The sequence below is a fragment of the Pyrgilauda ruficollis genome, unplaced genomic scaffold (assembly GCF_017590135.1).
Source record: "Pyrgilauda ruficollis isolate IOZ18807 unplaced genomic scaffold, ASM1759013v1 scaffold40, whole genome shotgun sequence".
NCBI classification, from domain to species: domain Eukaryota; kingdom Metazoa; phylum Chordata; class Aves; order Passeriformes; family Passeridae; genus Pyrgilauda; species Pyrgilauda ruficollis.
In genome coordinates this window covers 4,232,055-4,245,205 of record NW_024525490.1, presented here as the reverse complement: position 1 = coordinate 4,245,205, position 13,151 = coordinate 4,232,055, and the positions used below count along the sequence as shown (strand labels likewise).

Below are 13,151 nucleotides of genomic sequence, written 5' to 3'. Positions count from 1 at the left end.
TATAAAAACACAACACATAAAGCAGAAGATAAATCCTCATTGAAGAGGTTTCTAAAACTAATCACGCTACTGACTTCCTCCACCAAAAGATGGTTTCACTGCCGTACTGCAAATAGTTTCTCTTGTACTCCTGTAAGATGTACTACAAAACTCAGAAAATATGCCTTCTCAGCAAAAGTATTTTGACATGCTTTTTCTGTTATAACAGTTCTGGATACCATCTGTGAAAGCCAACAATCATCCAAGCTAAGGAAAAAATCACTCCAATATATATAAAATACCATTTGCAATAACACAGTATAGGCACTGCTTATAGTTTGGATGCATTTGCAAATTACTGAATCTGTTCTGGAAATAAAATGTGCTTTCCCAGACTATGAAGTCAGTACATGAGCAAAACTCTTCAAAAAGAAATGAAAACAGACACAGCAAAACCAAGAGAAATTTCATTTTTGTGGATTTTTCTCACATAATCTCTGACCCAGGTGACCTGAGTAAAGCAATGTTGGAAGGAAGACTTTTCCACGGTCAAGAGGCACTGGGTTAGAGAACACCTAGGCAGACCTGACTTTCTCAAGTCCAAGGGCCCTGCTGGTTTACACGTGCTGAGGGAGCTGGTGAACACCATGGCCAGGCCACTCATGATCATCTCTGAAAGGTCATGGGGATGAAGAGAAGTGTCTAAGGATTGGAAAAAAAGCAAATGTCAGCCCAATCTACAAAAAAAAGCAAGAAGAACCCAAGGAACTGCTGGCCTGCCAGCCTCACCTCAGTCCCTCCAAATGGATGACAAGAAGGTGATCAGAAATAGCATGGATTCACACCTGATGAAATTTATTGCCTTCCACAATGAAACAATTATCTGGATGGATGAGGGGAGAACAATGAGATATTGTCTCTTTGGACTTCAGCAAGGCTTTTGACACTGTCTCCACAATAACCTTGCAGGCAAACTCAGTAGGTGCAGACAGTGAGATGGACAGAGAACTCACTGAGCTGTGAGTTCACACCTGGAGAACTGTGTCGCATTCCGGGCTCCCCAGTGTGAGACAGGGAGCTCCTGAAACAGTTCCAACAGAGGGCAACAAAGATGATTAAGGGACAGGAGCACCCCTCTTACAAAGAAAGGCTGAGGGACCTGGGCCTGTTCACCTCAAGAAGAGACAGCTGAGAAGGGAACTCATCAGTGCCTATCAGTATCTGAAGGGAGGGTGTCAAGAGGACGTTTCCAGGCTCTTCTTGGTGGTGCCAAGCAATAGGACAAAAGGCAACAGACAGAAACTGATGCACAGGAAGTTCCACCTGACTATAAGGAAAAACATCTTTACTGTGCAGGTGGCCAAGCACTGGAACAGGTTGCCCAGAGAGGTTGTGGAGTCTTCTCCCTGGAAATATTCAAGAATGAACTGGACACAATCCTGTCCAATGTGGTCTAGGACAATCCTGCTTGAGCAGGGAGGTTGGATTAATGACCCACTGTGATCCTTTCAAATATTACCCCTTCTCTGATTTTGTAAAGTACATTTTCCTCCTCCTCACTTGATTCTCTTTCACTATTCATTTCTCTCCTCTGCCTATCTGGACAAAAGGATGGACAAAAATTCAGTGCAGCTCTCTGAAGCGAGGATCATCATACATTTACTGAAGTCAAATAGGTTGAAATGTAACTCATTTTCATTGCCAAGCATCTTAAAAAGGTTTCTCAAGCAAAACACAAGTTAAGATACTTTATCACTACGTGTGAAAACTAGTGTAACATTGCATTGAATAAATGAATTCAGAAGAGAAAAGGCGTATTTTACTATATGACAAAAAAATTGAGTGATAATTGCAGCAGAGAAGATAAAAGTACATAATAAAACCACTGACTTAATCAACTGGAATGCAACAGAGGATATTAAAATATATAAAGAAGTCCTTGTGTCTCTTGATGGATTAAGAACCTTTCACCATTAGTGTTGAGTACTCGATTTTGTTACAGACATTAACATCTATGTACCTGCCAATATCAGCAACAGTAAGGTTAGATACTTTTCTTGCCACTGCTGGATAACCAGCTCAAATCCTACTTAAATATCTAGGATTCTTCTAATGCTACACTCTGATGAATGCTTTGCTTTTACACGATGTGCCCCAGATGTTCTGGTATGCAGATTGTGCAGCACTGCTAATAATAAAGCCATAAACCAAACATAAGCCCTGTGACGTGTGACAGCACAGATACACTGACAGCAGAAATGAAGTTGCAGCAGCAGCAGTGGATCAAAATCAAGCTCAGCAGTCATGTATACAAGAGGGCATGGGTCTCCTTCTCCATTCAAAACACCTCTTCAGATGTTTATATGTTTATTGTTACAGTTTGCACAAGAATTTGCTAACAATTTAGCAAGTCCTGTACAAGTAACTTTAGAAGTAAGTTTGACACTAGGGAATTCTGGACTGCCTAGATAAGGAAATTACTTCTGAAAATCCTTCTGATTGATGATAATCCTTTCCTCCTCCCCCCACCTCTTTTTTTTTTTTTTTGGAAGGTTTTTACAACAGTTACATCACTCAATCCACATTCCCCCACTTGTCTTCCTCTAATGACTGGGAGAGTTATTTTTAAACTGATAAAATTTCTGTATGGCATATTTTTCCAGCATTCTATATTAAATTTCAAGAACTGATAATATTCCATCTACACAAAGGCTACAGTGTTGCAGCGTGCTTTTATACTTTGTAATACTTTGTAATAGTTTCAGTACAGCCAGCATCCTTTATACCTCCTGCAATATTGAACATAATTTCCAACACCTAATCAATATCACAACAGCAATGGCCAGGAAAGTCCTAGGCTGTGATGGGGCTGCCAGATCAGAGCTACTCAAACAGTGACTATTGAGTCAAAATAAAAAACGTATTTTTGCAAGAACTTTGGTGAACTCTCAGATATCAGAGATTCCTCAGGGAGAGTTCACCACGCCCAAGAGTCCTTCAGGGAGCAACTACTGGATGCAGTCATATTTTCCAGCTATGAAGGCAACACAGAGCACCGTGTGTTAGGAGCGCTGGAGCTGGCACACTGCATATACCCCAGCCAGAATCAGCTGAACAGACCCGATTTACCTGGTCAGAGTGGAAAGTCCACCAAGAGGTATATACAGCACTTTTACATAAGACAAAATGCCTTTACTGCTTAGCAACTAGTAGTAATTCATAAATGTAATTCAGCAGCTGATTAGTTTACACCAAATTTATACCCAAGGAAGCCCATTCTAGACTCAAAGACTGTGAATCCATGCAGCACTATCCCTCAGGAGATAGGAGATAGCAAACCAGGTCTCATCCATTCAATTCAATACACAGATTATTTTTCATCCCCCTCTTTTCACAAACATAATATACATTATCAACTACAGTATTTACACATACACCCACACACACCAAAGGTCCATCGAAGCATTAAGCATCACAACACTCAAGAGATTTAGGAGCCTAAAGGTTCTCTTGTCACTTCCAGGGAGGTTCCTCCATGTCACCCACCTTCTCAGAGGGATCCCTGAGAAGCCTGCTCTTGGAAAAGCTCAGTTTTCCAGCCCTGCTCTCCACCTCTCCTCCCTCCAATAAACATGGAAGGAAACTGCCCACTTTGTCAAATACCTTTCAAGTGGGAATTTGTGCTGCAGGCATTTGTTTGTCTTTTTGCAGGGCTCTCCAGCTGGAAAGCCCAGCTGAGCAGGCTGCTGTGTCACAGATGTCCCCACCACATCTCTCCACCCTCCCAAAAGCAGCCAAATGCAGCTCCCAAGGATCTGATCCTGCAGGGGAAGGGATGGAGGAAGGTTACTCATCCTCTCCCTCCATTTCCATACTGAGACCATGACATTCACATTGATCAGACAGGTTTCCCTGTTTTTTAAAACCAGGACGCTCTGCTACCAGCCCTGAAGTCAGAAGTAATCAACCTCTTTCAATGAAGTGCTGCAAGTTTTGGGGCACAATGTGATAGGAGTCATATGGTTCTTGCAAAGTCTATTGAGATGAAGTGGCTCTTGAACAGGTTGTAACATTTTCCTCTTCAGGCTCTGAAGCTGAGGATATACAACACACAAGAGATAAAGCTCTTTCAAGACCGGTCTTTAAAGCTTTAAGGAAAATTCACCAACGGGTTCAGGTTGCATTTTCTCAAGTAAATCCTTTACTGAATAATTAACAAGAAACTGAAGAGACATGTCTCATTTCTCCTCCTCACTGCTTCTGGAAACATCCCTTTTCAAAACAACAGGAGCACCAGGGACAAAGTCCTCACAAAACAGCATTTCACACATACATTTATATTGGACACATTACTGGAAAGAAAACTGCGCAGGGACATGAGAACAAGCTGGGTTTTTGAACAGATAGCATGTTGTAATTCAACAGACTATCCTCAGCTGCAGCAAGCAGCAGCAACAGAGATCAGGAGCTCTAAATTTGAAACAGGAGGAAAAAAGAAGGGGAGAGAGAGGGAAGAGCTGGAAGACCAGATCACAAGGAAACAATAGTTCCAGGTGAATTAAGTGGAAGAGCCCAAGTTTGACAACAAATTTATGTATTCTACCTTTTTACTTATACATGCCAGTCAAGAGTTAAACAAAAGAGTTAATGGAGATATTTTTATAAGAATTTCCACCTTGGACCTCAAGGATAATTTGAATTAAATACTTTTAGTCTGAGAAGTAAGGGTAAAAAATGTGAAAATCAGTATTCTACCTACGAAGCTGTGGATGAGAGGAAGTGTTTTAACAGCAAAGTTCCAGATTTATTCCAGATTAATTCTTCATTAACTTCATTGTCATGTCATCTCACATTCCCAATAAAATAGAAACTGAATAAACCAAAACCCAAGCAAATCTGTGAATACATAACTAACAACTTCTGTCTGCAGATTACCATTTTATGATCTCTAATCCAGATTATCCAGAAAATTAAGTCTTTATTTTATGTCATTCCTATGTGTACTGTGTGATGTTTAACACTCTAGCTGACACTTCAGGAGCCTAAGCTTGGCCTGCTCCTCTCCATAGCTTTCCTCTGACTTTGTATGAAGGCACTATTGCTAGATGCACACATAAGTACATTAGCAAAGTCTCATCAGAAAGAACTGTTAAATCTGGCAGAATCTGCCATGATGGAAAAATCCACTTTTCTGTAATCCATTTAAAAATAACATCTTCTAGACTTCTCTAATTAAATTATTCTATCATGAGATTTCATTTATCTTCTCTTTCTCAATCACAATCAGCACCTGCTGCTTCTTGCCTCTCCTTGATGAGAAGCCCTGCACAAGGACATGGTCCAGTAATTTCTCTCCTCACCTTACTTCTCCTGCTGCATATAAAGCTCTCCCTCTTCCTCCAACCTACTGACATCAAATTAATTTTAGTGACACAGATTCACAAATCAGATTCACTTTTACATCACTTCTTCAAAGTAAGTAAGAATTTCTACATGTCTGAGGCACTCTGCAGAGATCCAGAGTCCAAAATTAATTTGCAGTAGGTGTTTCTTTCTTCCCTAATATGCTCCTTTCTACATCAATCCCTAAACCTCATGTGTAAGATATTAAAGTGATGATGCTTTTAAGCACAAATTTTAAACTAACCTCAAGAGAGAAATGGGAGATAATACAAAGAAAAGGTATGTCCCAAGAAATTAGAGGTGTCAAAAAAACCCCAACTCCTACATCAAAACTCAAACACACAACTGTTAGCAAGCAACCACCTAAAAGAGCAAAAAATTCTCTTATCTCCAAGTCTGTTTTGCTTTCATTAGCACAAAAAAAAATCCCAAAAATCCCCACAAAACCAAAAACCAGTTACTATTCAGACTATATGCAGTTACTATTCAGTTACTATATGCAGACTGAAGTTTAAGTTACTCTACCACCATACAAAACACAACAGTCTCTGGTGGGGTGTTCCATCACTTTCAGGTGTACACACCAGGGTTGCAGCAACTGCATTCACAGGATGCTTTCTTGTATCAGATAAGACATGTCCATGCAGGAGTAGGAGAGCAAATCTTGTTTGTCTCTAAGCACTCACTTGGACACAAATCAGTTCAGAAGGCAAACAAGCAACATGCAGCAGTTCCATATGTCAACAAAATAGATGTATTTGTCAACTACACTGCCTTCCAGCATAGGTTGCTAGCTTGGGGTTTTTTCCTTGTCCACTGAGCAAGAAAGCATCAATTCCCATCTATTTCTTAGCATTCTAGGTGTTGCTATTCACCATCAGACCTGTATCAGCACATTCATGTTAAGGCAGCTGGTGGCAGGCAGTGAAGAAGAGGATGTCATTAAGGAAGTCTCTGCACAGATGATGTGGAAATGCAGCAGAGATGGACAGCCAGACTCTAGGCAAGGGCACAAAGCAACAGCAGCAGCTGCCAGACAAGAGAGCAGAATCCATGTGAGGATGCGGGACAAGATCAGAAAACTCCAAAGTGCTTCTCCCTACTTAGCTTATCTCTTCACTGTAAAATAGCTGGATCACCAACCAAAACAAGTGTTCAAGCCTTTCCTCCATCAGAATATCTAGTTTGAAAACATAATGATTATCTTGTTTTCAGTGGGGGAGAGGAAGAGAGGAACACTTACTTTATGGGCAGAAGGGAAGGATCCTGCAGTACAGAAAACAGGCATACCTTGGAGAGCAGGTGGCTGAGCTAAAAAGGGAAAGCACTGATGTGCAGGCACCGATACAAACAAGTGAGCTGTGTCTCAGACAGCAAAGCAAGGATTCTACACCACCCTTCAGCAAGATGGACTGATGGACGCTCTGCAGGAAAGCTTCTGCCTACTCACCTGGCCCTCTAATTCCTTGTTGAATAAAATCTACCTATGACACAATGCGTGTGGTGTCCTGAGGATGACCAAGATATCTAAAGAGACTTTCAATTGGGTTGTAAAGTGACTAAAAAGAACAAACACTTCAAATAAAAAGCAGAAATATCAAATTGCCTACAGCCGAAAGTAGGACAGTTAAATACCATTGTTGTAGAGTTCTCCAAGCACCCTGAGAGCTGAAGACAAAACAAAATATAAGTTTCTAAATTTGCAACTGTGATCCATTTTGGAAGCAAGGAAAACTTAAGAATAAGGCTCATGGAGCACTTATGATACTGATCTTCTAGAGACTGACTTCCAAAGCCTTGGACCATGCTCAGACCTTGCATAGCAGCAATGTAGTCTTTCCTCACACAGTGCAGTGATTATTGACATGCTTGTGAGGAACCATCTCTACTGTTATGGTAATCCTAAAGTAGCATATTTATCTTGGTTAAATCTGTAATTATTTTCATATAAATGACAGCATATGGCAACTGTCTGGAGAAAGGATTTTGAAATGAGAATATCCTCATGTCACAAGAACTGTGTCCAGAACAACCACATTATCAATACAGTCATAAGCTCAGTTCAACCAGAGACTACAAAAATAGGTAGCAACTAATATACCATGTAGCCAGAACTATGAACTGCACACATTAAACAAACAGTATTATTCTTATTGGTTATCATAGTAAAGAACCATGTGGAGAGTTTAGTACCAAGCACCATGTAGGGCCAAATATAGCTTAACAAGATGTGCGCACACACAGATTTCCTCAGTAAGATGCCACAGCAAAATCCATCACTCCTCAGTTCACAAAGTAATGGGTCTCAGCTCCAACGAGAGCTGAATCAGCAAACAGAACAGGAATAATCTATCTACCAATAAGATAAAAAACAATTTAATTCTCCCACTGCACTCACACTTGCATCTTTTCCACAGTTTTGAGTCTCGGGGCTTGGACATAACACCAAACTGCAAGGTTACAGACCTCTTCCACAGAAGACCACACCATCTGAGTCCCCTTACCTGCTGCCAGCTGGAAAGTCACTACAGACAGTCAGTGCAAAACTGCCAGCACAGGGCAACTAGCAGTGCTATGGGCTTGCACGACCAAGCCCTTGGTATACACATTCAATGGAAGCAAGAGGAGCAGCAGAAAAGCCTGGCAGGCTTTGATCACAAATAGACAGCAACTCACAGGTAGACACAGCAGGGCAGGAAGCTCCTCTCCTACAAAAGCAACGGGGTCAGCCTGCATCAGAGAAAGGATGGTTCAAACGGCACTCCTGAAGCTGGGAAGGATAGGAAAGCCACTCCAGTGCCTAATTCCTACTATCCTAGCTCACAGTGACTTTCTTTTTATGCTAAAAGAGCTGAGTGAAACAAGCTGCTGACAATCTGTCAATGGCTGTGAAAGGTGTATGGCATTAAGAACAAAAAACCTGGCTTCCACAGCACACCTGTTAAGAGAAAGCGTGTTCAGGATAGAAATTTCTTTCAAATGAGAATACAACAGTTAAATTAACACCTCCAGGGCATTTTAAGGAACATGCAATATCATGACAAAAAAACACATCAGTGGAGCTTGGAGGATTTAGTATTTGTCAAAAGCAAACAACACCCCTCTTCTTGGAGAAGAGGGATACTAAAAAGGATTGCACCACCTCTGCAAGAGCACAGCTTACATGCATCATAACCCCGAATATCAGCATGCATTAAATTAACTACAGAAACTTTATGCATTGCCCCTCCTGTCTAGAAGAAGCTACAGAACAAGAAAAGCCATTAACATTTTAATGAACCTGGGATAGCAGGGCCCTAAGCTTTAAGAATTTTGCCTCCAGGGGTTGTGCAAGAAGAAAAGGGGGGAGGGAGTGGCTGAATGAAATCTCTGGGGGGTGAGCAGCAGGGGTAGCAACCTGCTACAACTCACAGGGATCTGAAACACAGGGCATGCCTCTGGAAGGAAGGGAAGCTAAATGAAGTGCCAGTCGAGGCACCAGGAAAGAACTGCAGACATTCGAGCACATCTTTCTATCTTTGGAGACTGCACTTTATAAATCACAGGGTCTTTCAGGACTTACCTGAGAGAATGTCCGAGTGCTGTGGGGTAGAAAAATAGCACACAGGCATTTCTCACTGTGCTTAGAGCAGAATTTCCCCCTCCCTCATGCAGAGCAAAGACTTGCACTGGAGCTCAACACAAAGCACCTGAGCCCTACCCAAACTTGAGGGTCATCAAGCAAGAATGCTTCAGTGACCCAGTGCCTTCACACAATTCACCCGTGGTATGAGAATCCAGGGAAAGATTTAATCAGCCCCGGGGAGTCTGAGGGAACCAGCAGTAGCTTCAGACACACAGCAGGTGAGTATCTATCTCAGAAGATTCCTCAGGGAGCACCCTTGAGTTTCAGACATTCTTTGCCAGCAAGACAAAACTCAGGCATGTACTGTTGAAATCCTACTGAATCTGTTTTCTTTAGCCTTAGAATGAGTACATGAACTTCTTGAACAACTTGATACCAAGTAGCAGAGATAAACTGGATTGCCAAATAACCTTCAAAGTGCTCACCATCACTATGCTGTTTTCTTAGCACAGCTTCTCTGCCCTCTTATATTCCAATCCTTGATTCATCCTTTCAACCTTAGCACAAATAACAGCCTCAGCCAGACTAGAAAAGCACAGTAGGGATGCTTCCTAGGAAAATCTGCATGAACACATGGGCCTTGCAGGGCATGAGAAATAGCATCAACATGCAAATACTCCAGGAAAGGTTTAAGAATATATGGCTGCTAGCCTTCCCAAATCCTTTTCCTTCTGCACCACTGAGGCTATCCTTAACCTCCACAGACTTCTCACACATACACAGGGAGCATCAAATTTACATCTGCTCAAGACTTTTTAGTTTTATTTCTTGAAGGATTTCTGTAGTTCTAGATTCACTCATTAACAAAGAAACTGCGTAAATAATTTATTATTGTAGCACATTTTTAACACCGATGCTAGCATGTCTTGGGCATTGTAGAACACCTGAGAAATTAAGAGACACATTTCAGAGTTTCCCAAGTGCCTACAAAGCAGGGCTACTTACACAGCACATAATGCTGTATGGCACAGGCATACAGAGCTATCTCCAGAGATCTGCAGATACTGATCCCTCCTCTAGATTCAGCACCTCACAGCTGCTCCAAGCACAACTGGCCACCGCAGCTTGGAAGGGCACCCAAGCCCACCCACCATCTCACAAGGCTTCAAAGACCATATGTTGGCCAAAGGGTTATAAAGTAGGAGAAAGGAAAACATATTACCATTTTATTATGGCAGAAATGGAAGTACTCTGTTTATTCAAAACCCTTTCCTTGTTCTGTGATGAGAGGTTAAAACAGAAAAAGCTATTCCCATGTAGAGAACATTAAATGAATTTATATCTGCATTTTTAAGCTCTTGAGGAAACAGAATGGCCAGAACTGAAGGCAATTAGTGCACCAAACCAGACAACTAGAACAACAAAAAACACAGAACAATGATCTCTTATTTCCCAAGCTCAGATGTCACCATCACACTTTCCTATTCATGCAGCATACTGCATATCGAGAAGCAGAGCTGTTTTTCTCTGCCTGAAAGGAATATGAAGAGTTCCTTTTTTTTTTTTTTTCCTAAGTAGTTTTAGGCAGTCAGAAAAACAAAACCTTTTGTAGTGCAAACCACTGAACAGGACAAACCTGTGGCAGGTTTAGAATGAGACATACTGGGAGGTGGATTCAAAATACAAAGCTAATAAATTAAATTACTGTAAATCTCAAAAACCTTTTGCGAGAATTCCCCCTGCAGCATCCCAGATGGTGTGTTTTGCCTTTTGATTTGGAGAACCATAAGACAATCATAAAAATGGCCAAACAGTGGAAAGTAAGACTAGTTATTTTCCACCACGGCCCCCCTGCACCACATTGCACGGTGCATTTTTAATTTGAAGAGTCAAGTCATGCAGTAACTGTGACATAATTAAGCAGAGGGAAATGGTATCAGCCACCTTCTGCAATGAACCACAGAGAAAAGAAAGCAATGCAATAAAATGGGTAATTAACACTGGACCTTGGATATAGGAAAGGAACTGCTCCCTGCCACCAGCATTAGTTCAACCTATTACTGGAAAAAAATACTTCCCTGTGCAGTAACTTCTAATGACACACGCATCTACCCAGCCATAAACATTCACACCATCTGCTCTTGTTACAGTTGAGTTCTCAAGCCAACTTCCAAGCCAGGCTGACAAGAGTTCACATGGCTCTGATCCACCAGCTCTTTTCCAACTAGTTATTCATTTGCAAAGAGAATTACTAAGCCAACAGAGGGTTTCTTTTTGTATAAAGTCTGTCACTGACAGCACCCAACTCAGCCAAACTCAGTAGCCAAATACCACAGCAACTAATGTTCATGTATTTCTAAAATGTTTTAACTAATCTGTCTCTTCAGTCTCTGGGGTTTTTTCCAGTTTTCTTCTCTTAAAAGGTTTTCCAAATGTACATAAAATTATACGGTTCACAGAAATTTTTCAGCAATTGCCGGGAGACTCATCACGCTTCATCAATTATATTATCAGATAAAGACAGAATTTAAAGCACCAAACAAATAAAGGAAATATGCTATGGAAAGGTGAAGTAGCAACAATATTCTTCAGCCACAAAGAGTTGATGTGAAGTCAAACCATCAAGAAAAAGAAGACTCCCTGTTACACTGTTTATTTTCTTGAATATTCAATTACAACCCTCATTTATTTACAAGGTTACACAACCTTGATCGCTCCCACCCCTTCCATCACAGCTGAGAGAGCATTTTGTGCACATCCACTGCACGTAAGGAAGCAAAAATAGCTGACAGTTGCTCTAATTTGGTAACACAGATTCACTGTTTTTAGATCACTGGGTCAAAAGACTGCTTAAAGGTGACCCATCAGCCCCTGAACTCCTTGTAGAACTAGTAAGTTCACCAGGCCACAGGAAAAAAAAAGATGCTTTCACTCCATCACAATGCAGGACAATATATGCAGCAGGCATTGCAAGCAAACAATAAACCCATGCTGATTCCAACAACACATTTTAGAAGACAGTTTCTCCCATCATTCTTTTCTGAATTTATCTTTGCAGTTGACAAACACACTGATTCTTCTTCCAAAAGTACTAGAAATACCAGCACTCTGCCTCTTGCTAATCCCAGGTAAAGAGCAAAGCAGAGATAAAGAACTGGACTTCTAACCCACAGGCAGTCCTTTTTTTAGGACAGAAAGCAGCTTTTTTTTTTTCAACTTTTTTTTTTCTTTTTTTTTTTTTAATGTTTTCTTTTCCATCTCTAAATGCCAGGCATTTCAGAGAGCTTGGGAAAAGAAGTCAACATTGTGATAGATACACATATGAAACTACCACATGAAGCATTTTTTAAATTGAAAAATAAAGCAGGCTCTCAGAAACACAGAACTACAGTCAAGTACTATTTTATTTCTACCACAAGCTCCCTTCTGCTCTTTCCCTCCTTCCGTCTAGAAGTAGAGGTAAATCCATGAATTAGACAAGAAAGTGTTCTGTAGGACACAGATAACAATTTTGAGACAGAAAAACCCTACTAACCCAGTTTTCTAGACCATGTCACAGGACAGTATAGAATCAAGCAAATTAACCTTGGAGCTTACCATTTCGAGACAAATCAAGTTCCACCAGCTGCATGAAATTTGCTATTTCTGGAGGGAGCCGTTGGATTTCATTATCACTAAGTCCAAGTTTCCGTAACTTCACAAGCTGAAAGAAAGGCTGAAGAAAAGAAAAAAATTACATTTCAGAAAATAATCACATAACTCACATATAGGCATAATAAATGATGAGGAATAACTGGAATCACTTTCAAAATGTGAGCTAATTAAAGCTATTGCATGGCATTAGTTATGCAGATCTCCTCCACACCTGTACCAGAACAAGCATTTTGTTTTAATTTTCACATGCAGACAAACTATAACCTGTATTTTAGCTAAAATGAAAATGTATGGAAAAAAAAAAATCCATAAAGCTTGCTGTTAAAGATCATTGCAGATAGGCACTACCAAAATCCAGAGTGCCAGCTTCAAGTCATTAATGGGATAAGGCCACCAAGCAGAGTAATTAAATGCATCCTAATTACACACCAGGGCTCATTAGGAAGTTAATGCAGAGGGACACTTCCAAAGAGCAAGATCCAGAAAACTGATGAAGAGGGGCTGACAAGGTCTTCTGCAGGAGAACACCAAAACCAACTAGGTTACAGAA

At 40.8% G+C, this 13,151-nt stretch overlaps 1 protein-coding gene across 1 annotated transcript in view; it reads right to left on the bottom strand.

Moving 5' to 3' along the window:
- The window catches only part of LRRC1 (leucine rich repeat containing 1), a 70,165-nt gene that overhangs the window by 41,871 nt on the left and 15,143 nt on the right, over nt 1-13,151 (bottom strand). Inside the window, exon 2 of the mRNA XM_041477496.1 lies at nt 12,545-12,662. Within this exon, the coding sequence (XP_041333430.1) occupies nt 12,545-12,662 (118 nt within the window). The remainder of the gene's footprint in view (nt 1-12,544; nt 12,663-13,151) is intronic.